Genomic DNA, 24,289 nt, shown 5'->3' with positions numbered 1-24,289 from the left:
GAGTCTGGCATCATGGTTGCCTCAGCCGCAGCGCCTTCCTGGGAGAGGTGGAGATCCCTCTGGGCTGCCGAGACCTTGACTCACCATACGAGGACCATGTAGCTCTCATGGTAAAGGTAGAAAAGAGAAACAGAATTTGTTTTTCTTTACCATACTATGATGGAAAGGTGCCCAGTGGAGTTGTGCGTTGTTTGTATCTTTTGAGGTCTAACAAACGTGTTAAACATATTTCCTTCTTTATGAAACATTTACAAAGCTGTTTTTTTCTTCATAACTTGCATTGTTCCGTATCCATGTTTTCAAAAGGACTTAAAGGTGTCCTGGGGAGTTTTCTTGTAAACAGAATTTCTGTTTCCATTCAGTGTTTCTCACGCTTTGTAAGAGCTCTAATGGACATGATGAATGCATTTCCTTCCTCATAAAACATTTCCAAATCCACAGTGCTACTGGAGCGCTGCTTTTTTTTTTTTTTAACTCCCCTTCAGTTACAGGTGAGAAACATCTCTCTCAGCTCTTTGTCCATTTTGTTGTTTCTTTGTGTGCTACTGAGACAATTGTTATTCTGTGAGATCTTGTTATCCATATTGTCCTATTTAGCTGTGAATATTGTATTGTAAAAAGGATAATCCACCTTTTATAAATAGCAACAAAGATGTAGGCGGGAGCAGCCAGCCTTTTGAACTATTTTCACCTGTTTTTGTTTTATCTTAGGGAGTTGGTTTAATGAACGTCTCTTTGTCTGTTTCACTTCGGTTAGTCAGCACTTATTTAGTTTGTTGTTTTGGCCTTGGTCCACACTGAATTCTATTGCTTTAGTTTGATGTCACAGTTGTAACTTTTTGTAGTTGAAAATGATTTTACTTTAAAGGATAGGTTCAACATTTTTCAGTAGTCAGTTGTACAGTCAGGTGTCCATATGAACATTTAAACAGGTTTTTGCTTGCTGTTCACACTGGCCATTAAAAGATCCTTTTCTATCGTATTTTCGGTGAAGGTGATGGGGACAACATTTGTCCTTTCATGTAAAAATGTATTTAGAAATGTATCCAAAGCTAATATGAGGTAAGCGGTCTGAGTTTGTCAAATGAAGTGGGTCCCTTCCAAAGTTACAGCCTTTTTTTAGTACGAAATTCCCACAAAACAGAGAAACACAAAGGAATTTTGGAAGAACTTTGGAAGATATCCACTTCATTTGACAAACTCAGAAGTCATCTGAGTTACTATTGTTTTGAAACAGATTTCAAAAACAGTGTTGCTCTCCTAGCTCTGTAACTTTTGAATGAAGGTGAATTTAGTTTATCATCATGAAAAGAGAAAGTAACACCATAGCTTTCCTGCCAAAGCATAACAGCCTTTATGAGAAAGTCATGCTTAATTTTATTTTGCTGCTAAAGTGCCCATAAGGCTTCCATGCCTTTTTCCCCAGTGTGACAATTAATAGTGTTAAAGGAATTTGCCATCTTTAATAATAACAGACTCTGCACTAATTTTGCATTCACTGTGTAATCTTCACCCCTGCAGGCACTGTTAAAATAGCCAAGGAGGAAGTGGAAATGGACTCAGTTGGAGAGGAGGTCAGTCTGTGGGAAGAAGAAGAAGGAGATGCTGCAGTACCCTGACTCATGGGCAGAGGGCACTCTTCTACTGCGTTCCACTATGGGGAAGGCTAAGGGCAAATGAGGACAGCAGCACAGGCCTGAACCCACAAAAAAAAGAGGCCGAAATGGGGAGAAGCTGTGTCCTCTGAGACAAACATGAGAATGTGGATTCATTTTATTTTGTAAGCTTATCTGACCAGAAGCTTGTGTACTGAAATGAGCAGGCTCACAGCTGATCAGCTGTGAGCAGCCTCACAGTCTCCTGGCCTGCTGGCTTGTTTTGTTTTTTTTCCAACCCAGCTGAAACACCGCCCACTTCTGTATGGGCTAGGGTTAGGGTCGAGGCTTTCATCATACAGAAGTGGGCATTGTTTCATCTAAACTGGGTTGGAAAAATGATGGATGTGGCCTGCTGAATGCTAAACATCTGCTCACACCTGCCTCCCTCCCTCCCTCCCTCCCTCCCTCCAGACTGGAGACTGGTGTTATTGCTGAAAATGTGCCAAAGCATACAACACTAAAGTCTTTATTATAAAAGCACTGACACAGTCATTTTATGTTTTTAAAATTCAGACTGTATATATTATTGCGATTAAAAATCATGCACAGCACTTAGCACAGAAACTGTGTCACAAATATGTCCCCCTTTTTCTTACAGTTGTGTACAGAATTACACTGATACAAGAGGATGCAATTCATTATAAACTGGTATTATACACAATTTCTCCAATGTTGCATCCAACAAATTGTGCTTAGTTTAAACTACACCATTGTATTTTAAAATAATGCTATCATGTAAAGTTATATTTATATAAGTTGAATAAGAATCTCTATTTGAAATTTATAAATTTGTCTATTCTCAGACATAAATGTAGATTTGTAACTTTTAACTCCTCATTCGAGTGTGATCAGAATCATGTTTATTTCAGAGTTCTGTTCACCCTATACAAACAGACTAAACCTAACCCATGCGTGATTGCCTCAGATCTATATTACACTTAAATACCATCTGGATTCTTAAATGATCTGTCCACTCAAGTGCTCGTCAGTGGTCTTTTGTAGAGGTGGTTGTTCGTTATAATTTTAGGTCTTTTAGTTCTCATTAGACCACAGGTTACTAACAGACTTTCTTTGGATAATCTATTTATTTACTGATAGTTTCTCCCTAAACCTTGTCTGCTATGTTTTCTGAATCTGGCCTCCATGCCCCTCAGCTGATGATTTGATTAAGAGAAAACAGTGCTATCACTTCAGTGTTGTATAATGATCACATTTGAACATGTGGAACTGCCTTCTTGTCCTCGTTTCCCTCCTCATGTTCCTCTGGACCTGGCTTCTGGTTGTTTGTCCTTCCCCATCTTGTGATAGTAATACTGATGAGTTTATCACTGTGGCAACCAGAGGGGTTTATTAAATTAGTCACAGAAGTCTCTGTGGAGCTCGAGCCTCTCTCGTTCCTCTTCATCCAGCAGGAAGCTGTCGATGTAGGAGAACAGCTCATCCGACGCCATTGGGGTAATGAAACGCTCGCGGTCCAGTCCGAGCTTGTCCAGCAGCACCATGCTGAAGTAGGATCTGGAAATTCTGAATACTTGTCTGCAGAAAAACATGATGCAGCACTTAAAGGGAGATCTCATACAATATACATTCAATATTAAAGCGACTACAAATAGTATTTGTATAATAAGTGTTCAGCTCTACACTTTATAGTCTTTCAGCTCATTGTTTAAGTTTTCCAGTCCACGTCTTAACTGTTTTGATTCACTCTCACGGCTCCCAAAGAGTTGTTTTCAGCCACAGGAGGCAGTTGTATTTAGTTAAAAAAAAGTTCTGATAAACCCACTGTACACTACCTGTGCAGAACCACCAAAACAGAATCAAAGAGAGAGAGTGAATATTGGACTAAAATTCATCAGGTGGCAAGAAACATGACTGCAAACGAATAATAATGTTGCTTTGTAACTGCTAAATGTGTAAATAAACAACTGTTCACCATATCAACATAAAAGGCAATGATATGTTAGTATTGTGTCACGCAGTCCCCAGGCGGCAAAAAAAAGATCAGATCCTGCAGGTATAAAGCAGTATTATTTTTATTTATTTAAATTTTGACCACTAGATGCCAGCGGAGCAAGCTGTAAACACAACAATGACATATCATCTCCCTACAAAGTTGAGATGACAACATATTACCAAACATTAGGAGTTATGTAGTTTTCACTGTTTCACTGTAGTGTGGTGCAGTTCCTGTCTATTTACTGGGAACCTGGAAGTCGCTCAATGTTTTCACAGATCCATATTCTTCTTATAGGTTGAATATTTGACAATCTATCTATAATTTTAATATCTATTGCATGTCTGTCCTAGAAGAGGGATCGATAGGGACCCGATAAAGAAGTTTTTGGGGGGAGTTCATGTCTGATTTGATAGAGGGTGTCGTATGTTGTACAAATCGTAAAGCCCCAATTCTTCCAATTGCGATATATGGGTTATATAAATAAAACTTACTTGACTGTTTTTTAGCTCTTTGGTCTCCAACTATCCAGCTGCTAAATGCTCCACTGTGTTCACCAGCTTGTCATTTGATCCATTGTTAATGTAAAAGTATTGATTAGCACAGCTTTAATCTGACAGCTGCCGGCTTCCAGGACTTTCTTTGTCATGCTCTCTTGCTTTTATTTTTTGGGAATACCCTTTTGATAATAAGCCCCAAAGAATGTTACTGTTGCACACACACACACACGTCTCTCATCTACTTCTACTCTAATGATTTCTGCCTACTTTTCCTAGAGTGCTTTGTACCACAGTCAAAGAATGTGCCTCACTCAGCTGTGGGATTTGTGCCTCAGTGTAGAGACTGAAAGTTAGGAGGAGATTTTCCAGGCTGGAAAAAGTGAGCAGTGCCCCCTTACCCAAACTGCATAGTTAGTGGAAAAAAATCTATATCTTTGCCTCTTCTAAGATGAATTAGCACCTACACGATCGTGTCTGCGTCTGATGCAGAAGGGTGAAATCTTATTTGTTGATTCTCATGGGAATTCAAACCAGATGTTTACTATTGATGTTGTTCTGTCAAAATCCCATTACTTCAATCCTGGAATAATTATGCTGCTATTTTTAACACTGATAATCTTTTGAGTGGATTTTTTTCCTTTTACCATCAAACCAATTCCCTTTTTATTAGGAGGCTCCTGACATTTAAATAGGGTGAGGAGGAACAACCCCTTACTGTTAATGTGAATGGGAGTTATACACAGCTATTTGAGGATGGAATTTTTCAACTACATTAACTTCTTTTTCCCCCAGAAAGAACCATAAAACTGCTGAATAACTAAGTGATGAAGTACCTCACTATTACCTCAAACCCTCGATGACTTCAGAGCCAAGCAGACTCTCTTTAATGCGGCCCGTCTCGCGTGGCGGGGAGCCCAGGAGCTCGATCAGGGTTACATGACGCAGGTCTAATCCACAGTCTGATTTCTGGTGAAAACAAGACAAAGCAGATTTTGAGGTTGTTGTTGTTGTTTGTTAAACTTCCTTAGAAACTGCCATTCATGTGGTCAAGAGCAGCAAAAGGTTTCCCCACTTGTATCATGATGTTCTGCAGTTGGTAGTCTGAGTCAGAGATGTTGGGGGCAGACATGATCAGCAGCCTCCTCTTTTCATAGAACTGATCCAGGAGGGCAGAGGCTGTCTTTACATCTGATTTAATCTCCATTGCTACAAACACACAAAGTCACAATTAACTCCTGCACATACACCCTCTTAAATACAGTATGCGTACTGTTATGTATTGTATATGTTAGTGGTGGAAAGTACATTTATTTAAGTGCTGCATTAAGTACAATTTTGTGGCTTTATACTTCTACTCCGCAACAACTCAGAGGCAAATACTGAACATTTGTCTCACAGCTTCTTCAAATTCTTCAAATGTTTTATTTCATTAACTACTAAGTCAGTTTTTTTTTTTTTGCATAAAACTGTATTAGTTACTATACAAGTTTAAAAAATACAATGTATTGTCAAAGATTAAATCAAAAACCTTTTTGGGGGCTCCCTGTCACAGGTGTTAGACGTCAGAGCTGTTAACAGTTCCACCAAAGAGACATTTCCAATCTGAACTTTTCAGATGGTTTCATTTAAATAACTGTTTTGAATAAGGCACAAAGAGGTCAAACTTTTGAAAATTTTTTAATTTATGGAGCAAAACTTTGTTTGTTTGTTGTTCTTTCCTGCCCCACTGAGTGTTTCCCAACCCCCATATTTATTTATTTGTGACCCTTTTGGTTCCTCTTGTGTTTGTGTTCCTCTTGGGAACCACTGAACTACCTAACTGTATATTAAGTACTTAAAAGTTGCTGCACCTGGACCAGCTACAACAGTAACATACCCTATAATCATTTATCAGTCACAGGGGCCAACTATGCCTGAAATGTAATTGTAAATGGTGCAATGTATCTTTATTGTACTGTATTGATACTTTGACTTAAGTAAAGGATCTGAGTACTTCTTCCAATGGATGCTACGTACAGTATATGCAGCAAAGCATGTTAATGCAGACTCAGTACTCACAAACACACTCAGTAGCCCGTCCGCCCCAGCTGCGGTTGAACTGGCAGACACGACTAGCTACCCCCCTCCGCTCATATCCTCCATCACAATGGTATTCACACGTTGCACCGTAGTTATTCCCATCAGAGGAGCAGGTGAGATATCCATGCAGAGGTGGAGGTAGTACTGGACATCTTCTCACTGCATAGAGAACACCATAGAAATAAAAAAGTCCAGTATGACAACCTGTAAGTTATAATGATGTCTTCAAGTTTATGTGTAGTATTTTAACTCATTTCATGAATCAAAAAATTTAAATTTGTCAGCTCACCCTCAACACGGACAATAAACTTGCAGGCAGCTCTGTTCCTGGCTTGATCATACACTTTGTATCGGATAATATTTGCTCCTTCATTAAAGTCGGTGCCTGGCTGCTGGCCCACTAATATTACACTGCAGACACAATTGAAGATCAAATGTTTAATTCATGTTTTATCCATTTTAAAGTAAACAGGAAGAGGAGGCAATGGAAGGGAGTGACGTACTCGAGTGATTTATCAGCGGTATCTGTGGCAGCGGGGCGGTCCCAGGTTACCCTGGCAGTGAGTTTTCCTGGCTCGGCGACCTTGAGTCTGGACGGGGGACACTTGATCTTTGGAGGATCAGTATCTGAAATAAACAGCCTCAAATTTAAAAAACAATGCTGGAGATGTTAGAGGAAATTGTTTGAATGGCAATATTGTTTTTGGGTAGTGTAACAGCAGTTACACGGAGTAGAATATGAATATGAAACTGATTCTTAAACTGATAACAGTGCCTGGTTTGGATTCAGTTCAAAGGATAGAGGAGCAGGAAATCTGCTTGTTTTTGTGAGTGGACACAGGGAAATGTGTTTGTGAAAGAATGATGGAAAACTGGACAGTAACACAGATGGACTGGATTTAGGCCCATGCTCTGGCAATAAGTTAAACCTCTCGTCGACAGTTCAACAAATAATGCACAAGACTTTTGAGTTTGAACATCTGGTTAGCTTTACAAGTATCTGCAAAATAAGAAACCTTGAGGTACCTGAACAAACTGGCTGGACTCCACTCCATGAGGCGCCGTGCTGACAGGTGCGCGTGTGTTCCCCCTCAATGCGATAGCCGGGGTCACAGGTGAACTCACACCTGGAATCCACCATGAAGCCATGAGTACAGGTGTATCTGCCGTGTGGGATGAGAGCCAGCACATGGCAACGCATCACTGAAGAAGTGTGAGGGTGGAAACAATCAGAGAATCAGTAAAAATCCTAAAGGCTAAGGCTGGGGATGTTCTATATTTTTGTTCTTGTCAACAAATCCCACGAAAGACCAAAACCAACAATGTGTTAGTCCGTCTCTCAATACTTTGTGTTCCCCAGTCTCAACCCCAGGCCCATTCATTGCTATTGAAAAACTGGTCAAGAATTAATAAATTAATACTTTCATATTTTTTGAAAAGGCTAAATAATTTCCTAATTTCCTAGGTACTGTATGCTTTAGCAAATGATACTCAAACACATCTAAATAGTGCATTTGTTGGGGACTATTTTCAGAAGCAGATTAATACACTTTTTCTATCAGCATTTTGCTGCATGTGGTATCACTCAAAAGAAACTACAGTGCCTGTGTTTACGGTAATGAAGGAGCATGTAATCCATCGCAACAGTGTGGCTCATTGATGTGTTCATAATAGATTGTAAACAACAATGGAGCTCTATAGGAATAAACTATAATAGGCTGGATACACGGACAATATTTGTTAGTAGGCTTGGTTCACTGTATGGTCTTTACATGGGATTTGTTGGAAATAAATAAAGCCAGAATAAAAATGTGTCCTCATATGGTAACTTTAATTCTCCACATACTGCGGCAGTAAGCAGTCCCAGACCAGCGGCGGCTGGCGAGGCACTGAATAGAGCTTCTCCCCAGCAGTCTGTATCCTCGGTCGCAGCTCATCTCACAGCGGGTGCCCAGTGTGCTCCTGTAGGCCCCTCCTCGAGGAGAGTGGCAGGTCACCTCCCCATTGGTCAGACTCGGAGAATGACACCAGTGAGGGTCTGTTTTTGAAGAGTAACCAAACCCAGCACTGTGTGAAGCATTGATGGTGGAAATTTGGGTACTACACCGCTCAGTGTATATGTGGGTGTTTGGGGTGGACAACATTGATAAAATCCTCTATCGTGGTGTAATTTTATATCTAAATATATCACTACATATCATGTTATAATAAATGTGTCTAAGTTAATAAAGTGCAAACCAGGTCAAAGTTTATGCAATCATAACAAAATATGTAGAAATTGGAATCATAGTTTCCAAACTGAAGACCATAAAAAATGGTTAGATCAAGATCAATGGTTAGCAAGGTGTCGCACATACAAAACACTGTTTGATTTTTTTTTCAACCACAGAATGGCAGCAGATTTATGTCTATATCATAACGGGTCATCTGTGTTATATCACCACGTTGCCCACCCTTAGTGAATGTGTGTTTTTTAATACGCACCTTTGTAGTCTAGTTGAGGAGTGTTGTCTTCCTCGGTAAAGTCACTGTAAGTGTCATATACTGTGGTGCCAGAGCCAGCTGAAACAACAAAGAAAAGTCAGACATGTGGGAACAGACATCATCATCAAACCAAAATGTCAGATGCCAAACACAGTTCTCTGGTCAGTCAAACTGGAGTCAGTCTGGAGTGTTATATACTGTATATGTACAGCAAATATCTATATACATAGGTCATACAGAGGGAGACGGACATGCAAATCATTCTCCCTACACAATCTCATTCCCTTAACTTCCCTCCCAGGTTTCCTTTCACACAGGCTCAACAACATTCCAGTCCATAGACAACTGTTTTTGCAATCAGTGACTCTAACTGAAACTCCTCAGGGCTTTTAACCTGAGAGCAGGGAGAGAAAACATGGAAATCTTGCAAATGGTCTATAGATTGTGTTGTTTTCTTGAAGGGACAGAAAATAATGTAGATGTGGGTGCAGAGATGACATGTTGGACTTCATACTGCAGTGTTTTTCTGGTCTTCGTTGTATTATAAAAATTCTAACTCAACAATAAACTTCACCACAAATTAGGGCAAACTGCATGTTTTCATTACTTGCTTGGAGATGGTCCCTCTTACTCATCTCTTTCCATGTAAAAAAGCAGCATGGCTCGTTTACTGTACTTCGGCCTTGAATCTGAATTTTGTCTTTGAATGAGTCTTTCTGCACAATACATCCTTTTCACTGTCATCCTTCGCTCTCAGCAGTTGTGGTTCAGGCACATTATCCCTTTTGAAATCCCGCAAATGATTCCATGTTTAGAACGGAGTGCCAGACTTTCCAGTTTGTCAACCTCCGCCCCCGTCTCAAGTCAGTTCCTGTGCTGCTTCCTTTGGCTCGGCTCGGTTTTGTACGTTGCTGCTGGCACAGTTTCTCTACACCAAATTAAATTCACTTTAACATACTTTCTATTAATAACAGGGCTTCACATTCGGCCTCTCTATTGTGGAGGTTGCTCCAGATTGTTCCACAGATGTGTGGGATAAAACTATCATCAGCGTTTTTCTCATAATGAGCACAATGTTCCACTCAGTAACACTTCCCCAGTACCCCTTACATAGAATTAGTCACAGAGGAAATAAACAAGCTCATCAGCAGAGACAGGCCGCAGACATTACTTCAGGTGCTTTGTAGACGACATGCTCCATAATGTATATGGCAATTAGGAATCTTTTTTTATTACATGCAGGTAAATCGACTGCAGTGGTGAAATTAAGTAGATTTATTCACTTTTTTGAGATACTTGTACTTTACTTGACCATTTTATTTGACTTCTGCCCCACCACATTTCTGAGGGAAATATTGCACTTTTTACTGTACTACATTTAACTCACAGCTATAGTTACAAGTTTCTTTTCAGATTAAGATGTTACTTAAAGTATGATAATTATATAACTCAACACACAGTCAAAGATTAAACCAGTGGTTTCATAAGGATGATTTACAGTATGCGCCAGCCAGGCAAAGGCCTGAGGCAGGTATGAAGTGACTGTCCATACTTCTTGTTTAAAAGTCATACACTTGGGTGCAGATACCAAGACACTGACATACACTGTGCATCAGGCACCAGTCAGAGTGCTGACTTTACCACAGAGACATTCACACTGCTGGCAGAGTGAGTCCATGCAGCAGGAGTGACTCACACAAGAGGAAGGTGTGTAGTTTGACAAATGATGCCTGTTTGAGGTTTCATCTATCTCTAATGACAAAGCTGAGATAATGACCAGCATCGTTTCAATCACTCTACATTATCGTCTGAGCCTGTGTGCCTCTGGAAGGATCTCAGGTCACGTCATTATCTTGCAGGATTAAATGAAGGCTTGAGCACACTCGGCCCGGAGGGGGACTCCTCAGTAATTAACTGCCAGTGATTGGAGCCGAGCTGTAATTAAACTGCCTGGTCAGCAAAGCAGAGAGAAGCACACGAAGGGGAAGTTCAGCTCAACTACAGCATATTTATTGTGAATTCATTTTGACTGGACTGTGGCCAGTTGCATGATGGGAGTTGCTGTGGAGGAGCTGCATCCTGGCTCTTCATTCCTGAAGGGGGGGGCAGGCTTCATTTGCATTCATCCAGTCACCTAAAAAATTCTGCACATCTGCATCTAATACAGTTGTTATTACTGCCGAGATGAAGCTATTTCCCAACTAGAGGGAAGGAAGGTGGATGTTTGAGTGTCTTCATCTGTCTCTATCAATCCATTATATATAGTATTATTTATTTATTTATTTGCTATTAATATTTCTATTTCTAATTTACACTTTTAAGTAGTGTAGTGCACTACATTTATCTGAGTGCTGTAGTTACTAGTTACAAATTCAGATTTTACATGTGAAGAGCATATAGAATATCCTTACAGATTAAATGTATTTATGGTGATTGACAGAAAATTAACCTGCAACTGTCTTGATATAAGTTTATTTTTTTATGGAGAAATGCCACAGATTTCATGGTTCACCTTTCTTAAATATGAGAATTTGCTGCTTTTCATTGTCTTAAATGACAGTAAACTTAATAATTTGTGGGTTTGATGATGCCACTTTGGGCTCTTTGGGTAATTTCTCACTATGTTTTGACTTTTTACAGGCCAAGCCAAATCAGGAAAATTATCAATAATGACAATAGTCATTAGCTACAGCCTTATATGAAACAGTTATAATAGTAGTTAAATTTTATTGTACAGCATAATTTTGCCTACACATTACTGCACCATGAGAATATACTGTTAGCCTATATACTGGTATTACAATAACGGGGCCATTTTGCCAACAATACTTAGGCTAGATACTTTTACTTAAGTCACATTTTCAGTGAAGGACTGTGACTTGTAATGGAGTTCATTTAGGCCACTTAAGATCTGAGTAGCTACTTCTTGCACAACAGGAATCCAATGACATGACTGCCTGAATGAAATTACATAATATTCAGAATTCACGAACTTCGATACGTAACTACAGAAATGCTTTGAATGATTTTTCTTACTTCAATTGTTTAGACCACTGACTCACCTGTGAAGAATAAAGTGAACACTACAACAATTCGGCTGGGGGGCATGTCAGAAAGTCAAAGATGACCCTCCTGGAAAACCAAGTTTTCTTTCGGTTTTTGGTTCAGATCCCAGAGTCCAACAAAAAAAAGACAAAGTACAAAGTTATAATCCAGGAGAAAGTTAACAACTAATATGATAAACGACTTTAAAAAACATTTAATTGTCTCTGCTGAGGACGATGAGCGCTCCCGTTAAAACCAGAGTATCCGCAGTTTTTTGGAAAGAAAGGATCCTTCTAGTTCAGCATCAAAGACAAAAACCACTTGGTGGCACTACCGGACTTCTCATGTCTGTGTTTCCTCCCACCGCTGCTGAGCCATTTTCTATAAACCCACCCCTTCAAATGATTCACAAGCCTAGAAAGTGAAGGTTTATATGGACCACAAATCATAATATAGATTAAAGTTGACACGCATTCAGAAGAATCGTTCCCTGTAATATCCCTTCTGAACTGATCGTGTGACTAATGGAATCTGTACTGACTTGTACAGATTACACATTTATTACCCTATAGCTACTAACTTATTCCTGTAGTGAATTCATCTTTCATTCATTATGGGAAATGTAGTGTGTTTTTATTTTAACTTCATGATATTAACACTATGTTATATAATTTATTTCCGAACAAGTTTACAAAGTGCTTCACAAACAAAACAGATAATACGCTGTACAATTATAAAACAGATCTCACTGGTTTGTTGTAATGTTTCTAGTGTCCACTTACACGATTTAACACAACACGTTGTTTAGAAATTAAGTGTCATCACATAATTTCGTTAGACAATGGTTGTGCATAATTTGAGTACTTTTCTTTATCTTTAACTGCCATTGTGCCATGCTGTGATAACTGTATTTACCCAGTTGATGTAATTCTGTCCAAACGACCGTGTCACCTCACCAGAGGCAAACCGTATCTGAGTATAAAGTCTGACAGCATGAGGCAGGAAGTAACGCTGCTGCCTTCAACATAAAAGCATATGTGACATATAAAAGAGTTGTGTCTGAATTAGTTTTTTTTTTTTTTTTTAAGTTATACTGGGTTTAAATGATGACATAAAAAGCCTGACTCAATTTAATATTGGGAGACAGTAAAGCAAAATTCTGAGGTATAAGTCAAACTTTTAACTTAATTTTTCATAATTTTCATTTTGTAAAACGATCTGATTTATAAGTCAAAATTATAAGAAGGAAGTCAAAGTTTATATTGTGTTAATTCAGCATTATTATAGATATTTAAAATATATTGAAGTGCATTACATTATACAGGGGGGTGTTATATAATCTTCCCTCACTGATCTAAATGGGGTGGATAAAATAAAATAAAAGCAACACAATTCAGCACCACCACAAACTGCAGCCTCAAAAATGAGCATAATGTTGTATGAATGACTCTCAGTGTCAACACCAACTGAACATTGTAGCCTTCATGAAGGAAGATTTATTGCATTGTATTATATTTATTGAATTGTTGTATTAGCCCACTCTTACCGAAGTAGGATTTGTAAACATCTGTAAAGAAAACCTTACAAAACACCTTTCTTTAATTTGCCCATTTTGTCTGTTTGCGTTAATGTAGGCTACATTGTTTTCGCTGTGTGTTTTATTTTGAAACTTGTGCCTAAGGGTGATTTGATTTAAAAGTTACTGCAGACCAGACGCTGGTCTGGACTGAGGAAATCTGTTCATCCCTTCAGGAAAGTGAATCTGGGTTAGTGACGACACTTCCCCCTCTCTTCTTGGATTTATCCCCGAAGTTTTTTTCTCCTTTCCCCTTAGAGGCGCAGTGAAGTGAACTTTTCTCTTCTTTTCTCAACCCAAAGTAAAAACACCACTATGTCGCCGCCGTCTCGACGGCTTCAGACGAAGCCAGTGATTACCTGCCTGAAGACTTTCCTTATCTCCTACAGCCTCATATTCTGGGTGAGTAGCATGACATGTTACTGGGGGGAAGACAACAAGCTAAAGGAGCAACAATGGGCTAAAAGCGGCGTCGATGCCAACAAGGCTCTGGCTAACCACAACATTTCCTCAAATCATGACAAGGACACGCAAGGAGTTAAATAGGTTGAATAAATGTCCACACGTTAAAGTGGAGCTCGTTTTGTGTGACTTAAAGAACCACTTGTTGAAAATGTACCGACCGTTGGAGACGTTGAAGCAGATGTTTGTGTTGTTCAGCCACTCGGAAGAAAATGTATCAACGCTTCCTACGTGTCCTTAAAAACCTGCTGTATATTTTGTGTCCCTGATTGAGAAAAAACATGTGACCATAGTAACTTACAGTGTAACTAAGTTATTAGAAGTGATACATTATCCATCGAAGGTTAGTTTGCTGTTTTACAGTCCACATCAATTATGAGTTAGGTGAAACTGCAGTGAGTAGTCGATTAATCAACGGGCATCGATTGATTTTACACTAATCTGCAGTTAGCTGTTTTTGTTGTTGAGTATGAATCCACAGTAAATTAATCTGCGACTATTTTTAAGCATAAATGCCAAACAGTTGCTGTTTCTAGTCTCTTAAATTTGAAGATTTTATGCTTTTCTTTGTCATACATGATAGAAAACATAATATTTTAGTCCTTTTGGACTGTGGTGGAATAAAATAATACATTCGAAGACACCCCCTTAGGATGTGTTAAATTATTTTTTGACATTTTATTTACAAACCGTAGCCCTATTTCAGTTTACTGTAAAAGGCCAAGGAAACCATATCACATCCATTTGATAGGCTGGTTAATTTATGCTTTAAAACTATGCTATTTGGTACTAATCATTTTATATGCATTCATTAATAAGCTTTTATTGGCAACGTTATTTTCCATATATCCTGAATTGTATGTTTGCCTGAAGGCACATCCCACAAATTTCAATGTACTGCTGTGAAAAAAAGATCTGAATTATGAGGAAATCCTCGACTTTTAAAATGAAGTGTTACCAAAAAGCCAAACATTTGCTTGTTTCAAATTCTCAGATGTGAGGATTTGATGAGGCTTAAATTAATGATTTCATTATTGCTAAAGATTTATTGCTTGTCAAAATAGTTGTTAATTAGATTTCTGTCAGTCCACATCAGTTAATTGACAAACTGTTACAGCTATATTACAGCTATATATATTTGATGCTTTTCTTTAATAGTTAACTGAACATCTGGACCGTTGGTCGAATGAAACAAGCAATATGAATGCATGACCTCGGGCTGCCGGAAAATATAGCAAGCATTTTTACTGTTTTCTAATACTTATTAACAAAACAATTAACCGAGACAATAATCATCAGAATAACTGATAATTAAAGTTACAAGTAAGGAAAATAAACATAAGCTTGTATTCAGATAAAAATAAGCACTTGTCGTTGCTCCACCTATTAGTCTTTGCACCAAGCAAACAGCCATCTCAGGCAGCTGCTGCTGACACAAAGTTCAAGTCAGTGCTTTTATCTGACAATACATTGCTCTTTGCTGATTGAGTTGATGCCTCCCCTCAGGCTAATAACTTGTGTGGGCAGTTTTAAAGGAAAAAATACTATGATGATTGAACCACAGGCTGAAGCTAGTGGGGTATCCCAGATGTGTTTTTACTATGATGTTGACAGGTCAATAAACAACCTGCAGCACATGAATCATGTACTTTATGACTGGCACAAGTGGAAGAAGAGTTATATAGCAAATATATGGTGACAGTGAACAATATTATAGACTCATTACAAATGTAGTCTCAGAGCTTAAATATCCTCCTCTAACTCATCTGTTTGTCTTCATCTGCATGTCCTTCCCCGAGGAGCAGTGTAGATTTAATGAAGGAAATCAATAATGGAAATTGTGTTTTTCCTGGATTCAGCCCATCGTGGTTCTTAATTAAACCTATCCTTGATATTTGCCAGATTTAGTGCAAATCACTGATCTGTCTCAGGAGCTGTGTATGCACGATAACTGTTTGGTAAACAGCAAAATTTGATATTTTTAGAGCTGTGTTAGGAGGCCTGAGACAGAGCATTACCACTAAACATAATGGAAGAAGTTAGCTGGTGTAAAAGGTTGGATTTAAATTAGGATTACAGCTAATGGTTATTTTCAACATCAAATAAGATGACAGATATTCTTCTTGATTTATTTATTTGATTGTTTGATTGTTAATAAAATCTGAGAAAATGGCCATCACAATACATCTTCAAATTACTTGTTTTGTCCAGACAGTCCAAAGCCAAAGATATTAAATTAATCATGATATATGACAAAGAAAAGCACCAATTTTGCACATTTTTTGCACCCAAGTTTCCAGAGCTCAAGATTCAGATTGTTTGTTTCTTCGACCAGCAGTCCAAAACCTTAGAAAATTCACTGTTAATATGACAAGACAAACAGTGACAAAGAAAAGCAGAAAGTTTTCACAATAAAGAAGCTGGAACCAGCAAATGTTTACTACTTTTGCTTTAGAACAGATTTAAATGATTATTATATTTATATATTATATTATTATATTATATTTATATTATTTGATTATTAGAATTGTTGCATACTAATTTCCTGCCACTCCTTTTGAGTTTAGTTTCAATAATTTGTTCCACTTTGGTAATCCAGTACCTGGATTTATTAAGATGAAAACAAATCTGCTCAAATCTTGTATCCTTCATGGTTTTCATTAGCACCTTTGGGATGTACTTCAGATAAATAGCACATTTATCTGAGTTTACCTGTCTGAATGTCAGTCTTATCATTTTGGCTTATAAACATAAAATGACTCCTCATTTTTGTTACTTAAAATCATTGAAAGTAAAACCTTAAGACTGTAGATTTGATAATTGAAAATGAGTCAGGTTTGATAAAGTCCTGCTGAAGCAGTGGGTCATTAGGTAAGTGGGTTTGAGCCTTTAATCTTAGGTTTTGTGTCAGACACAGCCCTAAAAACCCTCCTCATCTTTCTCTGTGTCTCTTTGATGTTGGAGCTGACTCGCCCTGCTGTCTCCTTCAGTTCACAGGCGTGATCCTGCTGGCAGTCGGGGTGTGGGGGAAGGTGAGCCTGGAGGCCTATTTCGCCCTGGCTTCTGATGAGAGTACCAATGCACCATATGTCCTCATTGGGACTGGAGCCACCATCATTATTTTTGGACTGTTCGGTTGCTTTGCTACATGTCGCGGCAGCCCATGGATGCTCAAACTGGTCAGTGAAGGACCAGTAACCCCTGAAATATTTCCTTCAGACCTGTGACCTTGTGTAACTCCCTTGTTCTGTTTCTTCAGTATGCCATGTTTTTGACCTTGGTGTTCCTGGCTGAGCTTGTAGCAGGCATCTCAGGCTTTATCTTCAGACATGAGGTGAGTTACTGGTGCAAAAACTGTGAAATATTTCACAAATGGATCACACCAGCTCACTAAAATATCTTCTTTGTTGTTTTGACTTCTTTAGATCAAAGCCAAATTGGGCAGTGCCTATGACAATGCTGTGAAGTACTACAATACCACTGACAGCAGCAGCGCTGCAGTTGACGCCATACAGAGGACTGTAAGTAGTTAGTTTTCCACTACACTAATGGTGTCGTTTTTATCTGACTTTGTTTGAGTCTCGCTGCGCAAACCAAAGAACTTGTGTTTATATAAGAATATTCTAAAGGGTAACTAAACATTGAACCACAGAGAGCAGAGAAGTACTGCTGCACTGCTCTCTGTGGATTCAAAATTTCAAGCATTTTATCGCTGCAGGTGTTTTCTCAATAGTTATGCAAAACATCTGCAGTGACATCACTCATCGAGTGTGGCGAGAAAACCAACATCCAGCTGTTTTTAAGGGTTTCTTTTACATTCTTAAAACATTTTTTGACCCAGTTTTCTGTTGAGTAAAAACCATAAAATTTGTTCCATGTAGTTGCATTGCTGCGGGGTGAAAAATTACACTGACTGGAGTGAAACAGAGTACTTTAAAGAGAAGGGCATCCCTACCAGCTGCTGTAAAGACAACACCAAGTGCTCAGAGGAGACCCTGAAAGACCTTGACAAGGCTAAAAAAGAGGTGTACACGACGGTGAGTTCACTTCCTACACCAACTGGATATTATATAGCCGCAAATCTGTCATATTGTAAAAGTATGTATTAGCAACATGCAGGGTCCCTGGTCTGACTGTTTATAGAAAACCTTGAAAGCCACTCTATAAACCTTTATATTTCTGCTCTGTAGGGCTGCTTCGCATTGGTGACCCATGTGATGGAGGCCAACCTGGGAATCATCGCAGGGATCTCCTTTGGGATTGCATTTTTCCAGGTACATCATATGCTATTCTCTCTATTCTATTTTGTCTCAGAACAAATGGAGCCATTATATATTTCATGTTTTAAGTACAGTTAGCTTTTTCCAACATCAAATCTAGTTTTTGTAGATTTGGCAAGCATTCCTGTCAGTTATGGAAACATTTTACTCATAAATTTCATCATTGAAATCTGGGGCCAGTTTCACAGAGATATCTCAGACTGGTCTGTAGTGTTAGACCAGTCTTAATTTGAGAGATTAGATCAGTCTAATGCTAGTAAGACTGTTTCACAAAAATAAAGACTGACTAATTCTAAGACAAAAAATTAGACACCTTACTCCCAGGCTATCTCAGGTCTGAGACTAATGTTACCATGGTAACAATCAATGACACCTGTGCTGGCCAGTAGCACCAAACAACAAAAAACAAAACATGGCTCATAATTTGTGGTTTGTCAACATTGTTATGGAAAGAGCAATGCAAGGGGAAAGAGTTTTTAGAGACCGCAGTACTACTACTTTATTCTGAAGGCCAAGTTGTAGTGTTTGTTGACATGTAACTTGCCGGTAGCTTGCACATAGGCTGTATTGTTAAATCGTTAGCAGCTAGCTACTGGCTCAACCGTTAGCATACCACAACCACCGTCACAAAGTACAACATTTTTCTTTTGACTGCTGTCATTCAAACAATCACTAGAGGCATTATTGGCCTAATGTTAGCTGTGTTTTCTTGGCTGTCATTGGCCTCTATCTGTCCCTCTTGGGAGGCTGCTGGCCGGTGTGTGTGGAGGAAAGGATTTTTTCTTTTAAAGATTTCTTTCTTTGCGTCTTGTACCATATTTTTATATCTTTTTTGAACATCTTTTGATGCTTCTGTCAACGGTGAGATTGACCATGTTTACCGTCGCTGCAATTTTTTTCCAAATCAGATTGTTCTTCTTATTGTTACACTGTTCGCTGAATTTCCGAAATAAAACATACTTTTAACTGTTGAATTCTTCCGGCAGACAAACATTTTCTGCTGGGGTAAACGGAGGTCAGGGGTTGGATGGTCTTGGTCGGCCATTTTTTTTATTTTGAAAAAAGTCTGATTCATGATAGTCTAAAGAACTAAAGTGCTTTGTGCAACGGATGAATTTAGACGTCTATCTGAAGTCTGACTATCTGTGAAGCCATGAAATCTTTGTGAAACCAGCCCCTGGGGATGCAGTGACACAGAGAGTAGTGTGGCAACATCTGGACAGATAACCTTGTAACATCTGTCCTAGACAGTGTTTATTAATGGGCACTGTCCGGCAAATAAACCAATAAGTAATAATAAGGCAGAAAACCAGACATGGGAAAAAATAGAAAAATAAATCCCCAGTTTAAACCAGATAAAGGTGCCCTGCAGTGTTTTCGTGCAAACAAAACTTCTGTTTACATTCAGTGTTAAAGAGGAACTTGACAGTAAATTGTCTTTTTTGTATGCGCTGTGCACATAATAACATAGGCACTTGTTGACATAAAATGCTAAAGGGGTTTTTTTTGGGGGGGGCTTTTTCAACAAAATCACATCATGTGTAAAAACTTCTTCCTGCTTGGATTTGAAAGTTCAGCTCAGCTGATTTCTGTCGCCTCTCCCTACCCATGGCGAACCAGGCAAGGCTCTGAGGTCTATATTTCACACGTTGACTCCTTTGACTGTGAAATAGAAGTGTAAATAGCAGAACACTAAGCAGAACCCTTCCTGTAACTGGTGTTCTGCTATTTACACTAAACAAGTGCACTATATTTATGCCCTGCCACTGTGAGTGTTTGAATTCTAAGTGTGAAATTTTTGCACTTCAATTGCCCCAATCTCCTTCAAAATGTTACTGCTCACTGTAAAGTAAATAATTAAGTTTCAATAATATATCAAGCAATGGGTTTCACAGCCTAGATAATATGAATGTACAAACAAACATGGCCACACTAACATAGTGATAATGATCAAGCATCACATTGTAAAAGCCAGTACAACAGGTCAAAGTTCAACCTTAGCGTTTAGAATTAGTTAATTAATTATGTGTACAGTTATTAAAACGTGAGCACTGATGTGGTTAGCTTCATACACTCTTTTCCTTTCATGAAACAAGAACAAAGATTCATTTGGTGTACTTTGATTGGAACTGTATCTGTGTTTTGACAACTCTATATTTTTTATAAACTTATTTCCCCTCAGCTCATTGGGATATTCCTGGCCTGCTGCTTGTCTCGATACATCACCAACAACCAGTATGAGATGGTCTAACAGTGACCTTCCACAGGTAAAGTTACTAAATATTGAGGAAGAGAATACCACAGTTCCGCTTTGGGAGAACAAATCATGTTTTACAAATTAGTACAGAGTGTACCAAAGACAGATTGTAAACTTTGTTGCCAAAGAAACTGCAAGAGTGATATAAAGATCCAATGTTCAAATGGAAATACAAATGAGCTGTGTTTATAACAACCTGTGTGTTTCCTGTCCTGTGTTTCTTGCAGGTTACTGATAGGCAGCGCCTGATGAAAACTGAGTTAAATGAATCTCCTATGATTTTAACATTTTGTGTGTGTCTTAGTTATTATCATTTTAGAGAGGGAAAAACACTCACGGCTTCTTCTTTTATTCAGTCTGACCAATGACAAACAAGCAGAAGGGAATAATGTGAAAGAAAATTCAAAAAGGGACAATACCCGCAGCGTTGTTTTAGTGAAGAGAAAAGGGACCTGGACATTCAGGGATCAGTGTTACTCCTGGGACTTAATTAGTGAATTTCCATCAAATAGAGATGTCATTACATAGATGTTACTTTTTCATCTTGGGTAAATAACTCTTACAGTTTCTTGTCTTTGTATAATGCCTTTGCCTTATTTTGTAATTTTGCTATAATTAGTCTGTAGTCTGTAGCAGATGAAAGCTAGACAATAAGCTGATAAATGTTGGACTTCTCTGCAACACTAAGTGAATTTAGCCTGAGATATGGACAAGATGTCGCCACCCTGAAATCAAGACCATGTGATTTACAGTAAGGATTTAGGAGTTGTGTGGAAAATGAGCCTTACTGATGATTGTGTTGGCCAGTATTGTTGAAAGCCTGCGTTCATGTGTGCCAATTAGAGCAGCCCAGCCACCTTTGTATCACAGTTTTCAGTGTTAAATTGTTATTCTTTTGTGGATGCATGTAAAATACTTGAAAAAATAAAATAAAATAAAAATTAAATTCAGTATCTTTACCAAAGAGTTGCATGCAGCTCAGGATGTTTCTGTTCCACAGCTGAAGTAGATATTTTGGCAGACGGACATGACAGTTATTTGGGGCCTTGTGAGGGATATATACAAAATACAAGATGTGAAAGGCCTTTTGTTTTTCAATATGCAGGGCAGCTTTTAATAGTATGAAACAAAACAAACAAATGTTTTCTGAATAGATGTCGCCCCATCAGTCTTTGATTTCAAGCTTTAGCTTACAATCAGTTACTGCTCAACTTGTATTCTCCTATTATACCACACATATCTCAATACTGTGATAATATGACGGTGTGTTCAACACTGTCAAGGCTATATTAACTCAAACTACAGTGTGACGTAAAATAAAAAGAAACTGAAATGTCAAAAACAGTATTAAAGGATAGCTTCACAATTTTTCAAGCCTGTATTAAAACAATATTCAGGTGCCCATATGAACACTAAAACAGGTTTCACTTCCTGCAATAATTCCTTTTGTTCATACTGGCCATTAAAAGACATCCTCTTTGTAATGTACTTTCAGTGTTGAGAGATGGGGAAGAGAGGGGATGACATGCAGCATAGGGCCTGGGGCGCCCCCTGCAGCTTTTCAGTACAAAATCTCCCCCCTTTGTTTCCCTCAACAGTGTTTGCCTGTTGAGCTGCAGTGGGAGATCAGTAACTAAAAAAAAAAGGGAACTTTGTACTTTTAACTCTGGAAGATATCCACTTAATCTGATCAACTCAAATCGCTGAGATCTCACATTAGTTTCAAATCCATTTTTCAATACATATTTGCAAAGAATAAGGACAGTGGAATTTGTCCCCCGCCTTGTTTATACAGGGCAACACCCTGTTCACAGTTAAAAGACATCATCAAGCAAGAAGGAAAGACAAACACATTGACGAAACAGAAAATAGACAATATAAAAAGTAGAGTCTGAAGGAAAACAGTCAGAAGCAGGATGAGAATGATTAATGAGGATGTGTTTTGAAGTTACAGGGAGGCATAAGTGCTTTGACTTTTAACTGCCAGTGCTGATTATTCCATTAAATTTCTGCACTAACAGCAAAGGCAGTCTTTCCTAGATCGGTTGTGGTTCGGGGTTTCTGAAGCATCAGCCAGTCACGCTGGAGCGTGTTAAGTATGGGCCAGACTGCCAAAGCAGCAGGGCTGAGATATAAGAAGACAGTTTTCCACTAATGGCTTTGTAGATAAATAACTACCAATGTTTCTAACATCACTCAGACAGGGAATGCCAACCAACTTTATCATTAAGAGCGTAATGGTGAGTGTTATAATTATCTGCAGTAAAACAATAAACCTGAAGGCAGAGTGGTAAATGGAGTCTAGTGGCCTCAGAGAGGGGGCAGCAGCATGTTGATATATGACATCTCCATAATCCAGGACTGAGATGAAACCTGCTTCAACAATCCTTTCCACTGCTCACAGGGAAGCTGTGTGTGTTACTGTATAGAAAGCTGAGCTTCTGTCAAAGTTTGATAACAAAGGTATCTATGTGATATTTAAATGTTAAATTGTTTTCATATTATATCATATTATTTTCATATTAAAGCCAGTCAGTGGAAATATGGAAATTATTATGATAATGATCACTTACATTCAAAGTGCATTAGGAAGGGATCTTCTAATGGCCAACATACACAAGAGGAATTATTACAAGATAGAAGTTTCATGTGGGCACCTGACTAGCTGTTTTAAGACAGACTTGAAGGATTGTGAATATAGATAATAATCAACAATAGTTGTACTGTCACCCACCACCATCCATGCCCAGACTAATGTAATGTTGAAGTACACAACATGAAACATTCTCTGCAACAGTATGTAAATGATCCTGAAAGACTCAGCTCAGTAAACTGTGTTCCATCTTCAAACTATACACTGTAGGTTGTTAATCATGATGAACACAGTAGATATCGTATGTTATTGAGAAAGATTTTAGCTAATATTAATACCAATGAGACATTTTGCTGTGAAAATACTGTACTCACCAGGTCACCAGATGGTTATCAAAAAAACAAAATACAAATATGTACACACATTGTTGTTTTTCTAGACTTAATCAATCTTTTTTTTCCTGTAAATGAATGGATACTGGTCTGTCTCTATGTTGATTTAACAGAGAATCACAGGTGTAACTAATAACCTTAACGATGCTGCATCACTGCCACACCTCGTCATTAATCAATTTTATTAAATTCACCTGTGCTTTTCCTGCTGCCACTTGTATCAGAATGTCTGCTATACTCTCTCATCCCTGCTGACTTTTTCACATATGCAGATAAACCTGAAGGGTTGATACCTCAGTATTAAGAATTAATGTCACTGTTTCACATCAGAGTTGGACAGTGGAGCATTTTCAAACTAAAACCATCAGGTAAGACCATCTTCAGAATAATTCAGGACTGTAGTAGAATCAACCTAACCTAACATACATGTAAAGTAAATCAGTGGGATGACGCGGTTTTTCAGATAGGCTGTGAGAAAGCTTTGAACTAACAAAGTCCAACCACCAGGTGGCAGTGCGTGTGCAGCTATAAACTCAGGCAGCTATAGATACAAAATGACTCGACACATGAGATACAAGCGAAAAATCAAGCTCAAGCTGGACTTCCTCATTTTCCTGACACACAAAACTTTTCCTTGTGTCGGTTTTTGTGTGTAATGGTGAAAAACACCTGTTGATACACATTTGACAAATCTGATGCATGACGCACGACGCGCACCGTTGCAACTGCGCAAACTTGCATTAACGTTGCCTTCAGGCAACAAACGGCCTGGAAAAGATGAGCAGCAAATAGGGTGCAGCTAATTACAGACAAGCCATGGAGAAAGTACATTTGACTGGCAGCTGCGGTGCGTTTTGTTATTGGTCCCGTTTGGATCAGATGCTGTTTGAATCCGCCTACATCCTTCATGCTGCCCAATTGGCTCTCCAGAAAATAGACGGAGGGTGGACTTAATTTTTTTCCTTCCACCCCAACCCGGCGTGTCGGGTATATAAACCAGGGTTCAGCT

General features: G+C 38.6%; 2 protein-coding genes across 4 annotated transcripts; one reads left to right on the top strand and one right to left on the bottom strand.

Moving 5' to 3' along the window:
- Nucleotides 1-2,116: 2,116 nt before the first annotated feature.
- Nucleotides 2,117-12,720, bottom strand: srpx2 (sushi repeat containing protein, X-linked 2). 2 transcript variants are annotated; one of them, XM_022760059.1, is made up of 11 exons: nt 12,636-12,720; nt 11,738-11,824; nt 8,676-8,753; nt 8,038-8,229; nt 7,218-7,394; nt 6,695-6,818; nt 6,481-6,602; nt 6,171-6,350; nt 5,185-5,318; nt 4,957-5,078; nt 2,117-3,194 (listed from the first exon to the last, which is right to left on the bottom strand). In XM_022760059.1, the coding sequence occupies exons 2-11, from the start codon at nt 11,781-11,783 to the stop codon at nt 3,014-3,016; spliced, it is 1,356 nt and encodes a 451-aa protein (XP_022615780.1). In that variant the 5' UTR covers nt 11,784-11,824; nt 12,636-12,720; the 3' UTR covers nt 2,117-3,013. The 2 variants fall into 2 exon arrangements, with proteins under 2 accessions (XP_022615780.1, XP_022615779.1); XM_022760058.1 differs by lacking the exon at nt 12,636-12,720 and having other exon boundaries at nt 11,738-12,048.
- A 704-nt stretch (nt 12,721-13,424) lies between these two features.
- Nucleotides 13,425-21,246, top strand: tspan6 (tetraspanin 6). 2 transcript variants are annotated; one of them, XM_022760036.1, is made up of 9 exons: nt 13,425-13,486; nt 13,592-13,698; nt 16,749-16,937; nt 17,018-17,092; nt 17,184-17,279; nt 17,640-17,795; nt 17,949-18,032; nt 20,221-20,305; nt 20,523-21,246. In XM_022760036.1, exons 2-8 carry the CDS (start codon nt 13,612-13,614, stop codon nt 20,287-20,289), a joined length of 756 nt encoding a protein of 251 aa, XP_022615757.1. In that variant the 5' UTR covers nt 13,425-13,486; nt 13,592-13,611; the 3' UTR covers nt 20,290-20,305; nt 20,523-21,246. The 2 variants fall into 2 exon arrangements, with proteins under 2 accessions (XP_022615757.1, XP_022615756.1); XM_022760035.1 differs by lacking the exon at nt 13,425-13,486 and having other exon boundaries at nt 13,493-13,698.
- Nucleotides 21,247-24,289: the final 3,043 nt, after the last annotated feature.

The sequence above is a fragment of the Seriola dumerili genome, unplaced genomic scaffold, assembly GCF_002260705.1.
Source record: "Seriola dumerili isolate Sdu_G_001 unplaced genomic scaffold, Sdu_1.0 BDQW01000331.1, whole genome shotgun sequence".
NCBI classification, from domain to species: domain Eukaryota; kingdom Metazoa; phylum Chordata; class Actinopteri; order Carangiformes; family Carangidae; genus Seriola; species Seriola dumerili.
The sequence above is the reverse complement of the archived record's forward strand: the minus strand, read 5'-3'. Positions and strand labels throughout refer to the sequence as shown.